Source organism: Rhineura floridana, chromosome 2 (assembly GCF_030035675.1).
Source record: "Rhineura floridana isolate rRhiFlo1 chromosome 2, rRhiFlo1.hap2, whole genome shotgun sequence".
NCBI classification, from domain to species: domain Eukaryota; kingdom Metazoa; phylum Chordata; class Lepidosauria; order Squamata; family Rhineuridae; genus Rhineura; species Rhineura floridana.
In genome coordinates, this window is record NC_084481.1 from 166,764,983 (window position 1) to 166,782,229 (window position 17,247).

The 17,247-nt window shown below is 40.7% G+C and overlaps 1 protein-coding gene across 1 annotated transcript; it reads left to right on the forward strand.

Moving 5' to 3' along the window:
- Nucleotides 1-56: 56 nt before the first annotated feature.
- Nucleotides 57-11,595, forward strand: LOC133378012 (cytosolic phospholipase A2 zeta-like). The gene is made up of 5 exons (XM_061612797.1): nt 57-188; nt 1,546-1,618; nt 7,341-7,477; nt 8,640-8,777; nt 11,548-11,595. The coding sequence occupies exons 1-5, from the start codon at nt 57-59 to the stop codon at nt 11,593-11,595; spliced, it is 528 nt and encodes a 175-aa protein (XP_061468781.1).
- Nucleotides 11,596-17,247: the final 5,652 nt, after the last annotated feature.

Below are 17,247 nucleotides of genomic sequence, written 5' to 3' on the forward strand. Positions count from 1 at the left end.
GATACTATCCCATAATGATTCACCAATCTGGTGGACTCCCGTGAAAGCAATGCCCAATGGCTCAAACCAGTCTAAGCCAAGGAGACTGGTGCGATGCCCTTAAGCAACTAATAACTGTAAAGTTCCATGGAAAGTTTGGTAATGCACCTCAACTTCAAGACACCCTTTACTGGAACCTGATTTTCCTGGTAATCAGTAAGTTTGGAATGGAAAGGGACAATTTGTGAGGCCCCACAAGGAATTATTTGCTGGTAGGTTTCCAATGAGATGATAATATAACCTGAGCCCGAATCAACTTCCATGGTGCATGGAATGCCCTGGATGGTGACTGTCACCTTCACCTTCCTCACACTGGTGAAGTACTGCAACCCTGGCTTGATGTGGTTAATCACCTCCTCTGAGTTGTCATATGTGGAAAACTTCTGTACAGTGTGTGTGATACTGCTTTGTGTCTTTGATGGTGTTTTCCTTTCCACTGCACTTCTGCTTTGGCTGGGCATACTCGCTCAGTATGCCGAACTTTTTGACAATACCGACACTGTGCACCTCTGAAACGGCAGGCATGCCATTCATGGGATCCGCCACAGCTCTTACATTTCACTGGAGAAACTTGTCTGGATCTCGGAGGTCCTGCAGCACCTACTCTGGTTGATGAGCATTTGCACTGCAGCCTGTGGATCTCTAGAAGTTGTTGATTTGAATCTTTAGCCAGCGGCATCACTAGCGGGAGTGTGGGGGGGTGCGGACCTCCGGTGCGTGCCCTCCCAGGGGCATGGATGACATGGCTGGGCTTGCGTGCCATCCATGCCCCTGGGAGGGCGCGCGCCGGAGGGGCACCCAGCCGGAGAATGCCTGGGAACGCTGGCACGCCTCCCTCACCCCGCCGACGCTGCTCCCGGTCTCGCCCGCCCGCCCACCTCCGAGGAGGAGTTGAAGCAGCCTTGCCGGGCAACGGCATGGGGCGGCTCTGGGTGTCACCCCCTTCATGGTGACACCTGGGTGCGGGCCACACCCTCTGCACCCCAGTAGTGACGCCCCTGTCTTTAGCCAGCTGGGTTTCTGAACAGGGTCTTGCCAAGCACACTTCTGCTGCTGCCTCTGTAGCCAGAGCTTTCTCTAATGCAGTCTTGAACGTGAGCTGTCCTTTTGCAAACAGACACTTTTGCAGGCCCTCATCATGCAACCCACAGACCAGGCGATCATGCAGCTTCTCAAGGTTTGGGAAATTGCAGTATTTCACTCAGCAGTTCCTGGTATGGCAAGCCTGGAGGGCCAATACACTACAAAAGGAGCATAAATTTCACATGGCAAAGCTGAGTTGTTGATACTTAGCTGAACTGATGTTCTCAGTTTATTCCATTATTTTTAACTGCTTGTTGTCTATTATTTTGTTAGGTCGAGTGTGCACAATAATTAGTGATGGTGCACATTAGCTGCCAGGTTAACATACCCACTTGCTAGTTATCAAGCACCTAATTTTTGTATAGTTCCCTAACACACTGTTTTCCCCCCAGTTAAAATTAATCTTGTTCTTTATTGTTTCAGCATGAGACCCATCCTTATTATAACCTCACAGTAAAAGTCCTCAGAGCCAGAAATATCCATGGTCTAGATTTATGTAAGTTTTTGAACATGATACACAAATTAATGTACTTGGTGTCCTTATATTATGCAAGCCATATCCTTATGAGTGCCCTGCACCCAGCAGAAACTATAGGCCAGGTAGGAAGTACTGGCATCTTGTAGAGGCCACCCTCCCCCTTCCTGGGATGTATGATTTGTCCTGGCAGCAGGGGTGTAGTTGTCCAGGGGCTCAGGGAATCCTAGACCCCTTACTTTTTTGGGAGCATGGTCCCTAATGTCTCCAGCCTCATATGAGCTGATCAACATGAAAGGGGAGTGTGTTAGCCACTGAGAAGAGTCTTCTAATATGCTTCCTTGCCCTTTCTTGCTGATTGGAGCCAATCAGAGTGAAAGCAGGTGAGTCAGCCACTGAGAAGACTCTTTTCAGTAGCTAATATTCTCCCCTTTCATACTGATAGTCTCCTAGGGACATCAGTTGTTGTGGGAGAAGGCATTAACAAGGACCTCATTCTCAATCCAGGAGCAAACTAAGGAGGGAGGGGGGTCTGGCTGTGGCTGAGACTATAATGAAGAGACCCTGCACTTCTGAATTTGCCACTACACTACTGCCTGGCACAGTGCAGATTTTTGGGTGGGCACCCCCAGTTTCTTATTGTTTTCTGCATATTTTTGTCTCTTTGGGTTGTGCATATATACCCTTATCCCTGCCCTGCACCTAGCAAAGCTCTAGGCCATGCGGGACACACTGGCATCTCGTAAAGGACACCCTTCCCTTCCCTGGGGTGTATGAGTTGTCCTGGCTCAGAACAGATTGTGGGGTGAGCACACCCAGTTACTTATTTTTTTATGATTTTATGACATCATTACACATTTATGAGCATTTCAGAAGCCTGATAATTTTTATTGAATACATTTATTGTTATTCTTGACAGGGAGAGTCCCCATATCACAGCGATATATGATATGGGGTACCCCAACATATATTTTGGGGTTCAGAGATGTGTTAACTTTGCCTTGGAGTTATTATAGCTGTGAACTTGTTTTTTTAGTGTTAACTTTCAAGCAAATAAGGAACTGGGAACCAGAAACCAACTTCAGTGTTGGTATGTTATCTGAGACTGATGGGAGTTGTAGTCCAACAACATCTGGAGGGCACTATGTTGAAAACCCAATTAGATTAACACAACTCCCTTCCCACCCACCCATCTGTTTCAAACACATCCAGAAAAGTATGTCCCTTAAATTCTATGTCTGACAGTGCATTCCTTTCAGAGGGTAAAAATTAATCTGCAATCCTATATACTTGTCCATTTAACTCAATGAGGCTTAATTTGGAGTAGAAATATAGGACTGGATTCCACCAGAATACATTTCAGCATTTCAGGGGCTATACTTTATTAATGCTGTACCAACTACAACTAGCGCTTAAGTACATATATTGTCTCAGCCTAAGCTACCTCACAGGGTTGTTGCAAAGATAAATGGGGGGAGGGAATGGCAGTGGTCATGGCATTCACAAATCAAAAATAAATCTGGGGAGGGGGGCACAACATGTAATAAGATGTCGACAGATAAAATGTTAACAGGTGACGCTTTCCCCATAATTGTATTTTCATACAAAAAGGCTTACTCCATTTAATTTCTACCTGCCCTACAGCTGTCCATAAGAGCCTGATCTCCTGCAATGCCACCCCTAAACCATGCAAAGAACTCAAGTTTAAAAAAAGCAACCACAGAATTTGGGCAATTTGTTTTTAAAAAAAGACCATTGTAACAGTATGAAATATGACATTGTCAGGCAAAAAGAAGTTATGAGACAGTAGACATAAAAACCCACACACAAAGCCTTGACAAAGAGTGACAAAAATACAGCATGAGCATTTTCACATTTTAAATTTTTACTCATCATTGTTTTTGCTTATTTATTGCCTTGGGCCCGTCCCTAACTCTCAGCCTAACCTACCTCACACGGCTGTTGTGAAGATACAGAAGGCAGAATTAAAATGGGAAAGAAGGAAACTAAGACTGCAATGCAATACATGTCTACTCAGAAGTAAGGTTTATTGGGTTCAATGGGACTCCCAGGTAAGTCTGTACACAATACACACCTGCCTGGGAGTAAGTCCCATTAAACCCAATGGAACTTACTTCTGAGTAGACAAGTACAGGATTGCAGGTTAGTCCTTGTATTACATGCATCAAATTTTACTTGCCTTAACCAGATTGATGCATCTTTGTACTATAAAAGGTCATATTTTTCTCCCCCCTCTACAAATGGAAGTAAGCTCCATTAAACATAAAGAGACTTACTTCTGAGTAGACTTGTATATACTGTACTGTAAGTCAGCTATACAATCATTTTTAACAAGTGCCTGTTTGAAACTCTTTGCATTTGCCATGGGGAGGAGGATTTGCACCAAAGAGCTTCCAGGGAATATCTTCCTCAGAAGAAAGGAAGGGCAGGAAATAAAACTGGAATTAGCAGCTCTTTAGGACCCTGGCTGCTTGCTGCTGCAACTTCTGCCTGCCCCTTACCGTGAAGCCCTGTGTCTCTCTCCGCTGGTAAGAGAGGAGAGGTGGGGAGGGAGGCAGAAGTCACCTTGAGCTTTGCATCATACACACACACACACACACACACACACACACACACACACATCTCTCGCCTCCGCAGCCAATTCTTCATGTCCATTTTTCTGCTGCCTCCTTGACCTCTGGCTCTTTTCTCCCTCCACTCCTGTCCATTTTTAAACAATTGTTTTCTCCACCCCGTCTTGCTCTCCACCTCCTCTCTTGTCACCTCCTAAGCACCCATAGAGCAAGAGGGAAGAGTGACGCTGCACAATTTGAAGCACATGATTTTTATCCACAAATCAGAGGAGCAGAAGACTTCCCCTGGTCCCCCCCCCGTAACTCCCAAAAGTAACTCTGGAAACGTTACAGTTACAGCTCAAAAGTAATGAAGTTACTACTCGTTCTTTTACCAGCAAAATATAGTGAAGTTACCCACTTGTTACTCAAAAAAAGTAATAAATTACAAGTAACTCGTTATTTGTAGCTAGTTACTTCCAAGCTCTGCCAGTTGTTGCCTTTAGTGAAATGGAGCTCTATACTTCTTGTGATGTGCGATTTTTGATTTTTTAAAAAACTTACAAGGAAGTCGCGTAAGGAAGGAAAAAACCCAGTGATTTCAAGGCTTATTACTAAATTTGTACTTGGAGAGGCTTTATTTTTAGAATATTAAAAGTGACAAAAAGATCAGTGCTTGCCTAGAATAGATTTAGCAAAACATACTAGTCTAGGGCATGCTGTTGTGAAAAGAACCAGATTGCATTTTCTGGTGTCTTCCAATACAAAATGATCAACCATCCAACACAGAAGTGGATACTTAAGCTCACGGATTCCACTGAATGACCGCCTGTTTCTTTCTAAGAACTTAAAGACTCACATAAAGTAAAGAAGGCATCAGCGTCATATGTTTTACGTATTTACAAAATTTGAAAGCTGTTGGATGATATTCAAAAAATTACACTCAGAGTAAACCCACTGAAAATAATGGGCATGCGTTATTTAACACCAGTGATTTCAATTAGTCTTCTCTGAGCATGCTAAAACTGGCTTTCACTCAACACTTTTATATGAGATTTCAGCAGTTTTCAGCTGAACAGTCTGATTCATGGAATATTTATTTATTTATTATTTGATTTATATCCCGTCCTTCCAGCAGGAGCCCAGGGCGGCAAACAAAAGCACTAAAAACATCATGAAACATCATGAAAACAGACTTTAAAATACATTAAAACAAAACATCTTTAAAAATATATTTTTTAAAAGCTTCCAAGACATCTTAAAAAAAAGTTAAAAATATACTAGTTTTTTAAAAAAAGGTTTTAAAAACATATTAAAAAGCAATTCCAACACAGACACAGACTGGGATAAGGTCTCACTTTAAAAGGCTTGTTGAAAGAGGAAGGTCTTCAATAGGCGCCAAAAAGATAACAGAGATGGCGCCTGTCTAATATTTAATATGATGTTCAGCTGTGAATATATAGCAATGAATGTTCTAGTGGTCCTTTATTCTTGGAAGAAGAATTATCTATAAGCAAATAGGCAATTTTTAACTAACATTGAAAACTTCCTTATATATCAGACTGTTTGCCTAGCATTGTCTATACTGACTGGTAGCTCTCCAGGGTCTCAGGCATGGGCCTTTCACATCACCTACTATCTGATCCTTTTTAAACTGGAGATGTGAAGGATTAGACCTAAAACACATACTTTGCATAATAAAGTCCTATCACTAAAGGACATACTTTGCAAAATAAAGTCCTATCACTCTGCTATGACCCTCTAGCATGCTTTTTAATAAATTTGTACAGGAGTGAGATGGCTAAGATTCACCTGCAATTCTTAAGTTAGCTTATACCATCAAGATTCCTACAAACCTCCAGCACATGAAGCAGGAGTGTGCTAAAAAATATCAAATAAACTGTGCCCACAGGCAATCCAAATGCCTTGCCAAGAAAACTACGTTTTTGAGGCCTGTGCAAATGGAGTAAATTTTAATAATTTGTTGTATTTTCTGTACTTCTGCCGTTTAATGACACTGAAGCCCTGCCTCCAGCCACTGGGAAACCTTGCTTGGCATCTGAGATTTCAGCAGGCATTGTCCTTATAAACAGTCATCAGGGCTACAGCAGGGATTCCCAAGCTGTGGTCATTCAGGTGGTCCGTGGCATGACTGTAGATTTGTGGTTGAAAGTGGGAGACAGCACATCCACCACATTAAATATTCATATTGATTTTTATTGGTTCTTTTATTTTTTGTATGACACTTTGAGTTCTATGAAATATAGTAAAATACCTTATATGAGAAATAAAAGAAGCAATAAAGATAGATTAAAATTCATACAGCATCTAGTACAGTACATTAGAACTGCTACAACAGGCAGAAAAATCATTAAGTGGTTCAAGGACCTCAGCAATTTTCAAGTGGTCCGTTGGGGGGAAAGTTTGGGAACCGCTGGGCTAGATGATGAAAAATGAAGTCTGAATTTCACAGGAAGTGGAATCCTATGCCCACTAAGACATTCTGTGTTTCCTGCACAGCACTTGTATACTCTCAACCCTGCCTAGGCTAGATACTATATGTTAATAAGAAGGAATATTAGGCTGGATCCAGAGGAAGTTAGCCCAATTTAAGTCTTACTGAAATCAGTAAAACTTTTAGACCTGCCTGATTTGTGTGACTAATTTCCTTTGAAATTACACCCCATGTTAGCAAAGACAACTTGAAACTGATCCCTATTTTCAAAGCTGATTATCACCTGACTTTGTTTCTGTTATATTTTTAATGACCCTGGAAGTAGAGGCCTTGGCATATCTAATGGTTAAGAATGCTACATGTCTGTTGAATTTCACAACTTCTCCCTTGAAAATACAAATGAGCAGAGCCTCAGTTCTCCTTTGCCAGTTGCTGCTTGCAAGTATTTTAAAGGGGAAAGATTAATTCCATGCACGTACACTCTTCATAATGGATGCAGTCCATGTACATTTTGTACATCAAGAATCGAGCACAAAATGAAATCCAAGAGAGGCTCCTTTTGTTTTCAAGAGTTTGTGGGAAGATTCCCCCCTCCCACATTGTCAATGATTCTCATTCTCATATAGCTACATAGTTGGAGGAGACTGTGAATTATGAGGAAAACCAGTGGGTTTTTAAAAGTTTTTTCTTGATTCTAGTATATTCTTCTGACTAGTATCTAAAGCAGACTGTTACGTGGCACTGAAACTTCCTACAGCATTTCCATTGGTAAAAAGAACCCCAGTTGTCTATAACTCCAGTGATCCAGAGTGGAATGAAATCTTTGAATACAAAATCCATGGTGCTGTAAAGGTAAGCTTGGTCTTCATCATTGCAACTAGTATTTAGATCAGAGAAGAAGAGCCTTTCAACAGTTGGGCTCCTCAGCTGCTGCAACAGTTTTGTACAGATGAGAGTATTTTGGCAAGTTTCACTTTTCAAACTACTAAAAATGACTATGACAAGAAAGTGCATCCTGCTGAAATTTCCTCTTTTGCATAACTTTTAAGTTAAAAGGAGACCTAATGGTGAAAGGTTGTCCTATACCTGGATGAGGTGAATACCAAACAACTTTGCTCGAAGGACTTGCCCTTTAGCTAACCCCATAATTTGCTGACCCCAATATTTATTCCCTCAATGCTCTCAGTACGCATGTGTAACAGATGCGTAAATACATTTCCTGATCCAGTAAGTGAAGCAGACTTCTACATATGTTGCCAACATGGATGCATTGCAAATGCACCTCATGTGGATGGTATATATGCCCCAATTCTCACCTTGGCCTGACAGAACAAGCTGGGTATCTTTTCTTAATATCTCCATCTGGGGCTACCAGTTATATGCAACTAGCAGCTCACAATTACTCTAGAATCATGGCCACAGACCCTTTCACCAATATAGAGAAGTAAAGTTTCCTTCTGTTTGGGAGGAACTTTGATGCATTCAAAGTCCTTCTTACAAAATGTGTGTGTGTGTGTGTGTGTGTGTGTGAGAGAGAGAGAGAGAGAGAGAGAGAGAGAGAGAGAGAGAGAGAGAGATTTGTGTTAGGGCCAAAAAACATGACCAGACTGGTAAACTGGGTGAGTTCAGTGCATCGTGAAGCAGCTATGTGTAAATATTGGTATGTGTTCCAAACTTATGCAATTACTTGGTAGCATATGAACTCTCTCTCAACCAAAGTATACCTACATTCTGGAGCAGAAGACTAGTATGGTGAAGGAGTTTTTCAAAAAGCAGCAGGGAGAAATTTTGGCAGAAAAAACTGTAGTTGGTTTAAAAAATAGCATGCTAGATTAATACTATTTGCAACACATAGGTTGGACCTGAGTTTCAAGCAAAGGAAAGTTTCATACAAAGGACAGAAATAAGTCAGATAGGCCTCAGTTTAAGAGATAGAACCATTATTACCTGTGGTGTTAGACGTTCATTTCTTTGATGTTGTTAAAGTAAGCTCTTTCTTATTCACTCTTTGCAGAATATCCTGGAATTAACCTTCTATAACAGAGACATTGTGCTGAGCAGCCTAAGCAATCATGCTACTTCCATTACTTTTGATACAGGGAATATTGTCCCAGGGGAGATTTTGAATCATACATTTGCATTAAATTCCCAGGTGAGACCTTGCTTCTTAGTTTTGCTGTGGCAGTAGAAATATGCAATGCATATACTGGAAAGCCAGCTTCCTTGCAGGTGTGCAAATCAGTGTTCTTCAACCTTGGGTCCCAGATATAGTTGATCTACAACAGGAATGAGGAACCTTCGGCCTGTGGGCTTAAATAGGCTGGCCAGGCTTTCACATTTGGACCATGAGGCCATTTCAGCCAAGCTGCATCCACCTGCCACACACCAAATGTCATATTATGATGTCAGGTGTGGAACAGGTAAAAACCTGGCTCAGCCAGAAGGGGACTTGCAGGTACCTGCAGAGCTCTATGCAAAGTGTTCCACAAGATAGCACATTGAAAGGGGCTTAGCAAGACCCAACAATAAGCAGAGGTGGGAGAGATAGCAATACGGCCTACTGGTCAGATGCAGTTCTCATGTCTGCAGCTCCCATCATCTCCGACCATTGGTTAAGCTGCCTGCAGATGATGGCAATTGTAGTCCAATTCATATCCAAAATGGAGTGTAGAATGACTTCATTGTCCCTACTATAAAAAATTGGGCCTTTTGTCATATAGGCAATAATTTTATATGCAAAGATAACTGAAGTTTCCATTCTCGTCTGTAAGAAGGAAATGTTTGATATGAAAATTGAGAAATATCTATGTAAACATGGAGTATTTCCCATAGAAGAAAGCTGGATGACCTTTGCACATGCAGGGTCCTACAACAATTAGATGTTTGATCATATGGTTTACTTATTTGTTTACTAGTTAATTTATTTAAACAATTCTAATCTGGAAACCCCCCACATAATTCTAATCTGGCCTTCATCTATATAGTTGTCAGGGCAGGGTACATATAAATAAAATTTAAAAAATACACAATAATAAACCTATAAAATACCTCAATACATATAGGAGCAGATAAAACAACAGAGCAGTGCTTTGAACACTTAAAATACCTGAACAAAGGAATATGTCTTAACCTTCTTAACCTTTTGCCAAAAAAGAAAACAATGTTGGTGCCGAGTACACTTCCAAGGGGAGGGCATTCTATAAACAGGTGCTGCTGCAGAGAAGGTCCTGTCTTGTGTTGATATATAATGTAATACGGAGAAAGAGCTCCTCCAAAAAATCTTAAGACACCCGCAGGGCGGTTATAGGGAAGAGGTGATAATTCAAGTATTTGGGTCCCAAACCATTTAGGGCTTTATAAGCGAGCACCACCACCTTTTATTTGGGCCAGAAGCAAATGAGCAACCAATGTGATTCCTTCATGTACTTGCCACATATTGATTGTTGGGCTATTGATTATTGGACTAATTAAAAATAAGAGCAAAATTCATCTGAAACTCTTAAGGTTTTTAGTTTTCAAATGAAAATAACAATGGCCATGAGAACATTTGTTCAGCTTTAGTATTGGTGGTACACAGCTATATTTTTCCAGACTCCCTCTACAGCCCAGGATCTGAATGCCTACAGATCATAGTATGGTAGCTCATGTTATATTTGGACAAGTGCAATGAAACATTTTGCACTGTAAGTGGTTACACTTTCATGTGAGCCAGATGAGACAGTGTGGTGCAGTGGATGGTGTCAGACTAAAAGGCAGGGAGACCTGCATTCAAACTTAGCTATGAGGAACACAGTGTGTGGCTTTGGGCTGGTTACTGGTTTGAATCCAACTTTCCCATCACAGAGATCCCCTTATGGAAAGAGCACACCTGGCACCTGCAAACGGAAGGGAAGGAAGCAATTTTTGCTGATCCCCTAGCACCCCTGAAAATCTCCAGAGCATTGAAGGATCCTCCAGAATGATCTGTTCTCTCAGTTTCTCATTTTTCTAGTCATAAATTTGTTTCTCCATATTTCTGCAGTAATTTGTGAATTTAAAAAAAATCTTCTTGAAAATTCTTAAGCATTTTAGTGCAAATTTCTCCTAATAAATACATTTTTGTATACACATTTTTTGCAAGCAAATTATCCTAATATAATGCATTTTGTATGTTATTTTCACCAACGTATTCATTGTGTGCACACTTTCCCCACATAGATGCATTTTTGTAAACACTGCTTGGTTGGAGAACTGCATTGCAAAATTAGGATAAGTTCAGACTTCGAAGGATGGCTGTGTTTTGGTTCTCATTGTTTTTGGAAAGTGTGGATTTCATAAATTTGGCCTTAAATGTGAACTGAATTTAACTTCTTGCTCATCCCTAATGTGCACCTCTTACAGTGTAAGACTCAAAGCATCATCCATGAAAGATAACTTGAAACCAGATACCATAGCACTATGCTGTGTGTCTTACTCTCATATATATGTATTCTTAAAATAGATGGTTGCGGAAGAAGGGTGGAGGTCATAATAAGGTTGGGGCAATTTTATCATTCATACATGGGTAATAATTGTTTGCACGAGGGGAATAATTGAAAAACTGTATATCTGGTTTATTGTCATGTTCAGTACCATGTAGAAAATGATCTCTGGTCAATTGATAATCTACTTTTCACACTGCATAAATGTTGCATGTCAAAGAACTTGAGTGGCATTTCATCAGGTTGCAGAAAAGAGTTAATTAAGCTGTGCACATCTAAGTGGTGGTCAGTAGGTATACTTGATCAATTTTATGAGTTAACATATTTCAGTTAACATTGATATACATTCTCGAACCGTATAGAATGTTGACTTAGCACAGTAAGGAGAGGCCAGGAGTAGACATGGAGCTGGTGAACATTCTTGATATTCAGCTCACTTACATTTTGTCTGATTCTTCCAAGGAGAAAAGGGCAGAACTGGATGTTCAATTTTCCTTGGAAGAAAGGTGAGGTTACATTCTCCACTACCAAGGTAAAACAAAATGCAAACTCATTTTTAAAAGATGTAATGATTGTGTGTGTATGTACTTGTCAGCTCATTTATCTATATAGGAGAATGTGTTTGAGATAAGGTTTCTAACAACATTGCCTCTGTATCTCTTAAATTATACAGCCACAAGAGTAGCTGAATACTATAGCCAGCATGGATTTTTCACATTCCGCAATGTTAAATTGAAAATACCCCCATTTCAAAACAAAACCGTACAAAACTTATAGTTCTGAACTCAGAAACGCTTGCTTAAGAACTCCCTAAGTTTTCAAACGATACACAAAACACTCAGAGAGAATCAAGTTCAAAGTGTAAAACAAGAGAAAAAAAATCCAGACCCCAGTTGGCCTTTTTTTCTATCAGTGGTCTTATAATTTGTTGAAATTAATTACAAATCAGCCATGTTCACAGAGTACCTGTAATCCTATTATTGACCTTACCCCATACTCTGACCTTCATCTTCTGCAGTTTAAAAGTTAAAAAAAAAGGCTGGTTGATTTTTAATTAATTTAAGAAAAACAATGGCCCGCAGACTGGAAGCATTCAATATACATCCCAATTCCAAAGAAAGGGGATCCCAGGGAATGCAGTAATTATCAAACTATTGCCTTAATATCCCATGCAAGTAAAGTAAAGCTCAAGATTCTACAGCAAACGCTCTTACCATATATGGAGCAAGAAATGCCAGACGTCCAAGCTGGATTTAGAAAGGGAAGAGGCACTAGAGATCATATCACACACATATGTTGGATAATGGAACAGACCAAGGAATTTCAGAAGGAAATCACTCTGTGCTTTATAGATTACAGCAAAGACTTTGACTGTGTAGATCATGAAAAAATATGGAATGCTTTAAAAGAAATGGGGTTGCCACAGCATCTGATTGTCCTGATGCGCAACCTATACTCTGGACAAGAGGCTACTGTAAGGACAGAATATGGAGAAACCGATTGGTTCCCAATCGGAAAGGGTATGACACAGGTTTAGTTTATCACCCTATTTGTTTAATTTATACGCAGAACATATCATATGGAAAGCAGGATTGGACCAAGAAGAAGGAGGTATGAAGATTGGAGGGAGAAATATCAATAATTTAAGATATGCAGAAAATACCATACTCTCAGCAGAAACCAGTAATGATTTGAAATGAATGCTGATGAAAGTTAAAGAGGAAACACAAAAGCAGGATTACAGCTGAATGTCAAGAAGACTAAAGTAATGACAACAGAAGATTTATGTAACTCTAAAGTTGACAATGAGGACATTGAACTTGTCAAGGATTATCAATACCTTGGCACAATCATTAACCAAAATTGAGGCAATAGTCAAGATATCAGAAGAAGGCTGGGACTGGGGAGGGTAGCTATGAAAGAACTAGAACAGATCCTCAAATGCAAAGATGTATCGCTGAACACCAAAGTCAGGACCATTCAGACCATGGTATTCCCGATCTGTATGTATGGATGTGAAAGTTGGACTGAAAAAAGCGGATAAGAGAAAAATCATTTGAAATGTGGTGTTGGAGGAGAGCATTGCGCATATTATGGACTGCGAAAAAGACAAATAATTGGGTGTTAGAACAAATTAAACCAGAACTATCACTAGAAGCCAAAATGATGAAACTGAGGTAATCATACTTTGGACACATCATGAGAAGACATGATTCACTAGAAAATAACATAATGCTGGGAAAAACAGAAGGGAATAGAAAAAGAGGAAGGCCAGATGAGATGGATTGATTCCATAAAGGAAGCCACAGACCTGAACTTACAAGATCTGAACTGATTCATAGGGTTGCCATAAGTTGAAATCGACTTGAAGGCACATAACAACAACAACATTGAAGTCAATTATAAGTGCAGGCATGCTCAGTAAGAGCCAATTGTCAGTGTTCTAAAAGCCAGACTTACAGCCTTTTGGCTTGGCTAATCAGGGGGCCACACCAGATCTTTATTTCAACATCATGGCTTCCCCCAGAGAATCCTGGGAAGTATAGTTTGTGAAGGGTACTGGGAGTTTTTAGGAGACTGCTTTCCCCTGACAGAACTCCAGTGCCAGAGTGGTTTAACAGTCAGCCCCTCTTCTGGTAATTGTAGCTCTGTGAGGGGAACAGGGCATCTCCTAGCAACTCTCAGTACCCTTCACAAACTACACTTCCCAGGATTCTTTGGCGGAAGCCATGACTGTCTAAAGTGAAATAAAGGTCTGGTGTGGATGTGGCCAGGAACAGCTTTGTTTTAAATTTGGGTGGGAGACTACACATGCCTGCTGTAGAATAAAAAGATGGGGGAAACAGTGATACTGTTCACAACGTTTTCCTTTTAGAAAGGAAAGGTGCTTTCCCTCTGCCCATTGCCTGCCTACCCAATCCTCTCCCCTCCCCCTTCTTCCCTATCCCTACCCTTCTTCCTCTCCTCTCCCCTTCCCCCTCCCTGCCAGTCCCCCAGGTCAGTTTCACCTATCCTAAGCATGATTGTACAGGAGTAAATCCCACTGAACTCAAAAAGCATGCAAATGATCAAACCTGCTTTCCCCTCCTCCCGCCTCCTATTCCCTCCCTTTTGCCCCTTTCCTCACCCTTCTTTTGCCCTTGCAATCCCCTCTCCCTCCCTCCCTTCTCCTTTCCCCTCTCTCCTCCTCCTCCTCCCCAATGGTCAGTTTCACCTATCCTTGCAGGGGGGTAAATCCCATTGAACTCAGTAAGCATGCAAATTATCAGACCTGCATTTCCCCTTCCCCTCTCTCCTCTCCTTTCCCCTTTCTCCTTCCCTCTCTCTCTTTCCCTCCCTCTCCTCCTCCTCCCCCGTGGTCAGTTTCACTTATGCTAAACATGATTGCAGAGCAGTAAATCCCACTGAACTCAATAAGCATGCAAATGATCAATCCATTCTCAGCAAACTGGCCCACTAGACAAAAAACTCCTTGCGGTTTAAGAATGTATTTATAGCCAACACATATTTTTATCAAACTTTAAAAAGCAGGGAAATTGGGCGGCTATAGTGAATGTACCAGGGAAGCAGGAGACCTGACCTCCTCTCTAAGATATTGGACTGCCCTACAAATTTGTCAAATGCAAACACAATTTGGGCTGGTCTTTCACAGTCCAATCCACTTCTTGTGTAGCTTGGAAGAATTTGCTAACATGTGCCTCTGAGCATATCGTGAGTGGTGTCAACACCTGCAATCAGCCCAAATAACAGAAACAAGACATGTGTTGTGCTGATCTTGTTTTAGCTGGGAGAAACCAACAATATTAAGACAGATGATATAGTTCACATAGTCACTTTAAATATGTTTAAATATGTTTGATTTACTTTGCAATTTTAGTGAAGCATTTTCTTTTGTTTCTGTTTCTATGACTATGTGATGTACAGGGTTGCATAACTTACACTAAATAACTCCAAAAACAATTGTGCAATAATGGCACGACAGAATAGTCTCCAATGAACATGAGGAGTGTCTCAGTTTGCATAAGATAAAATAGCAGGTGGTGAAATATATTCTAGCAAATTTCTAGGTGTGCTCTATATTTTTAATTGACCATGCCCATCCTTCCTTAAGTGGAGTGGTTTAAACATAGCAGGCTGAAAACATGCATCCTGGGCAGGCTAAGTTTGTTTTTTCCAACAGCTAGAGTTATTCCTGAAGTAGCAACATATTGTAATCAGTCTGATTTTACATCAAACTGCAGTTTCAGATTCAATTGTCAATGCACCCAAAATAGAAATAGAACATAACCTCCAGTTTGAAACACAAAAGGCTGTCTTCACCATCATATGAGATTGACCAATAAAAAGGCTTTGAAATTAATAAAAAATAAATTTGACACAGATTTCTAGGATGAATAATGAGAAAAAATATATTTCTAGGCTAGATGCTCTGTAGAAACCGTAGTAACACAGGAAAGAAGCAAAGCAAGAAGAACAAACATACAAAAATGTAATTCTTTATCTTTGGAGATGTAATCCTGATTGCACGTGTTGCCACCACTCACCACATGCTCAGAGGCACATGTTACCAAATTCTTCCAATCCACAGGAAGTGGATTGGACTGTGAAAGACCAACCCAAATTGTGTTTGCATGTTTACAAATTTGTAGGGCACTGCAATATCTCAGAGAGGAGGTCAGGTCTCCTGCTCCCCTGGTGCATTCACTACAGCTGCCCAATTTCCCTGCTTTTTAAAGTTTGATAGAAATATCTGTTGGCTATAAGTATGTTCTTAAACCGCAAGGGGTTTTTTTTGCCTATTAGTGAATATGAAGTATGGCTGAGATACTGCAGTGGCCTGAACTGGTTCTAAAACATCTAAAGAAAGGTCAAATGTCTTGAGGCTTGTTTGGCTGGATTAAAAAAATCCTAGTGTCCCCCCTCAGTGGTATTTCTGTGCTAGCCCCAATCTGCAGGAGCAGCTCATTATTCTGTTCCTATTAATGGATGTGGGGAGGAACTGTCCTGCTCCAGAAGGATTGCCTGTTTGCCACTTTTAAAATACAATATGGGAAGGAGAAAGAAAACTAGGTTCCCCTATTTCAGTCCATTGTCTACTCTTCATAGTTTCTTCATTCTCCTTGCCTTCATCTGCCTGTCCCTTAACTTCCTTGCATCCATGGGACCTTTTTCCAAAACTCAACCATCCTCTATTTGAGGTTTTACTCCCAGCAAAACTGATAACTTTCTCTTCACAGAAGCTGGAAAGCAAACAGCTTTATTCTCTGAGCAACTGAACATTCTGGGGCATCAGCCAATGACCAACTCAACCAATCAGAGTGCTTCCAGACAGGGGTTTAATGTTGCAAAGGGGTTGTTCAAATATCACAAAACGGTTGTTGGCAACAGGTTTAAATTAGCACATTTTCTGTGGAAAGGGTAAATCTGGATTAAATGGAAAGGGGAATATGGGCTGGAATTTTTATGCCAACAATGTTGTGTGGATGCTGTGAGGAACTTGTGTGCATGAACAGCACTGACCCCACAATCAACACCCATCTGGAAGCTCCCTCAGTATTGTAAGTTTCACTGCACAAACAGAATACAATATAAATAATGGAGCACTGTTGATGTTGGTGTGCGCTGGGGATTTTAAAAGAATTACATAGATTCCCATGCTTGAATGATATTGAAGGAAGGGTAGGGTGTGGGATGCTCAGCTTCTGAAAGGGGGGGTGAGTGAAGAAGAGGTTGTGTCTGCCATCATCGATTCAATAAGATTGCACATACATGTGCAGATTGCAATAGCTGAGGAAAATAACTGCATTTCCTTAGTAACAATATATTGTGTTTTGACTACTGGGAAAGCATGCTATTGTCAAGACTGGAATCACTTTCTGGAGGAAAGTACAACAAATACGGAGCAACAGGGTATTTTGCTTGATGAACTGGAAAAAAAGTCCATTAGTATGTATTCCAGTGGGTCTTGGATAACTGGTTACCTCAAGGTTAGTGAAGACATTATGCAATCTTTTATTCCTCTTTCATATATCTCTCTGTGAGAATTTTTTAGAAATCTGTAAAGAGGTGATCAAGTGCTTCAAAGTTAGCTAGGTTAGGCAAGTGAGAAATTCAACTTATTCTTCAAAACTTTCATTTCCACAGTCCTCAGCCCCCCTCCGA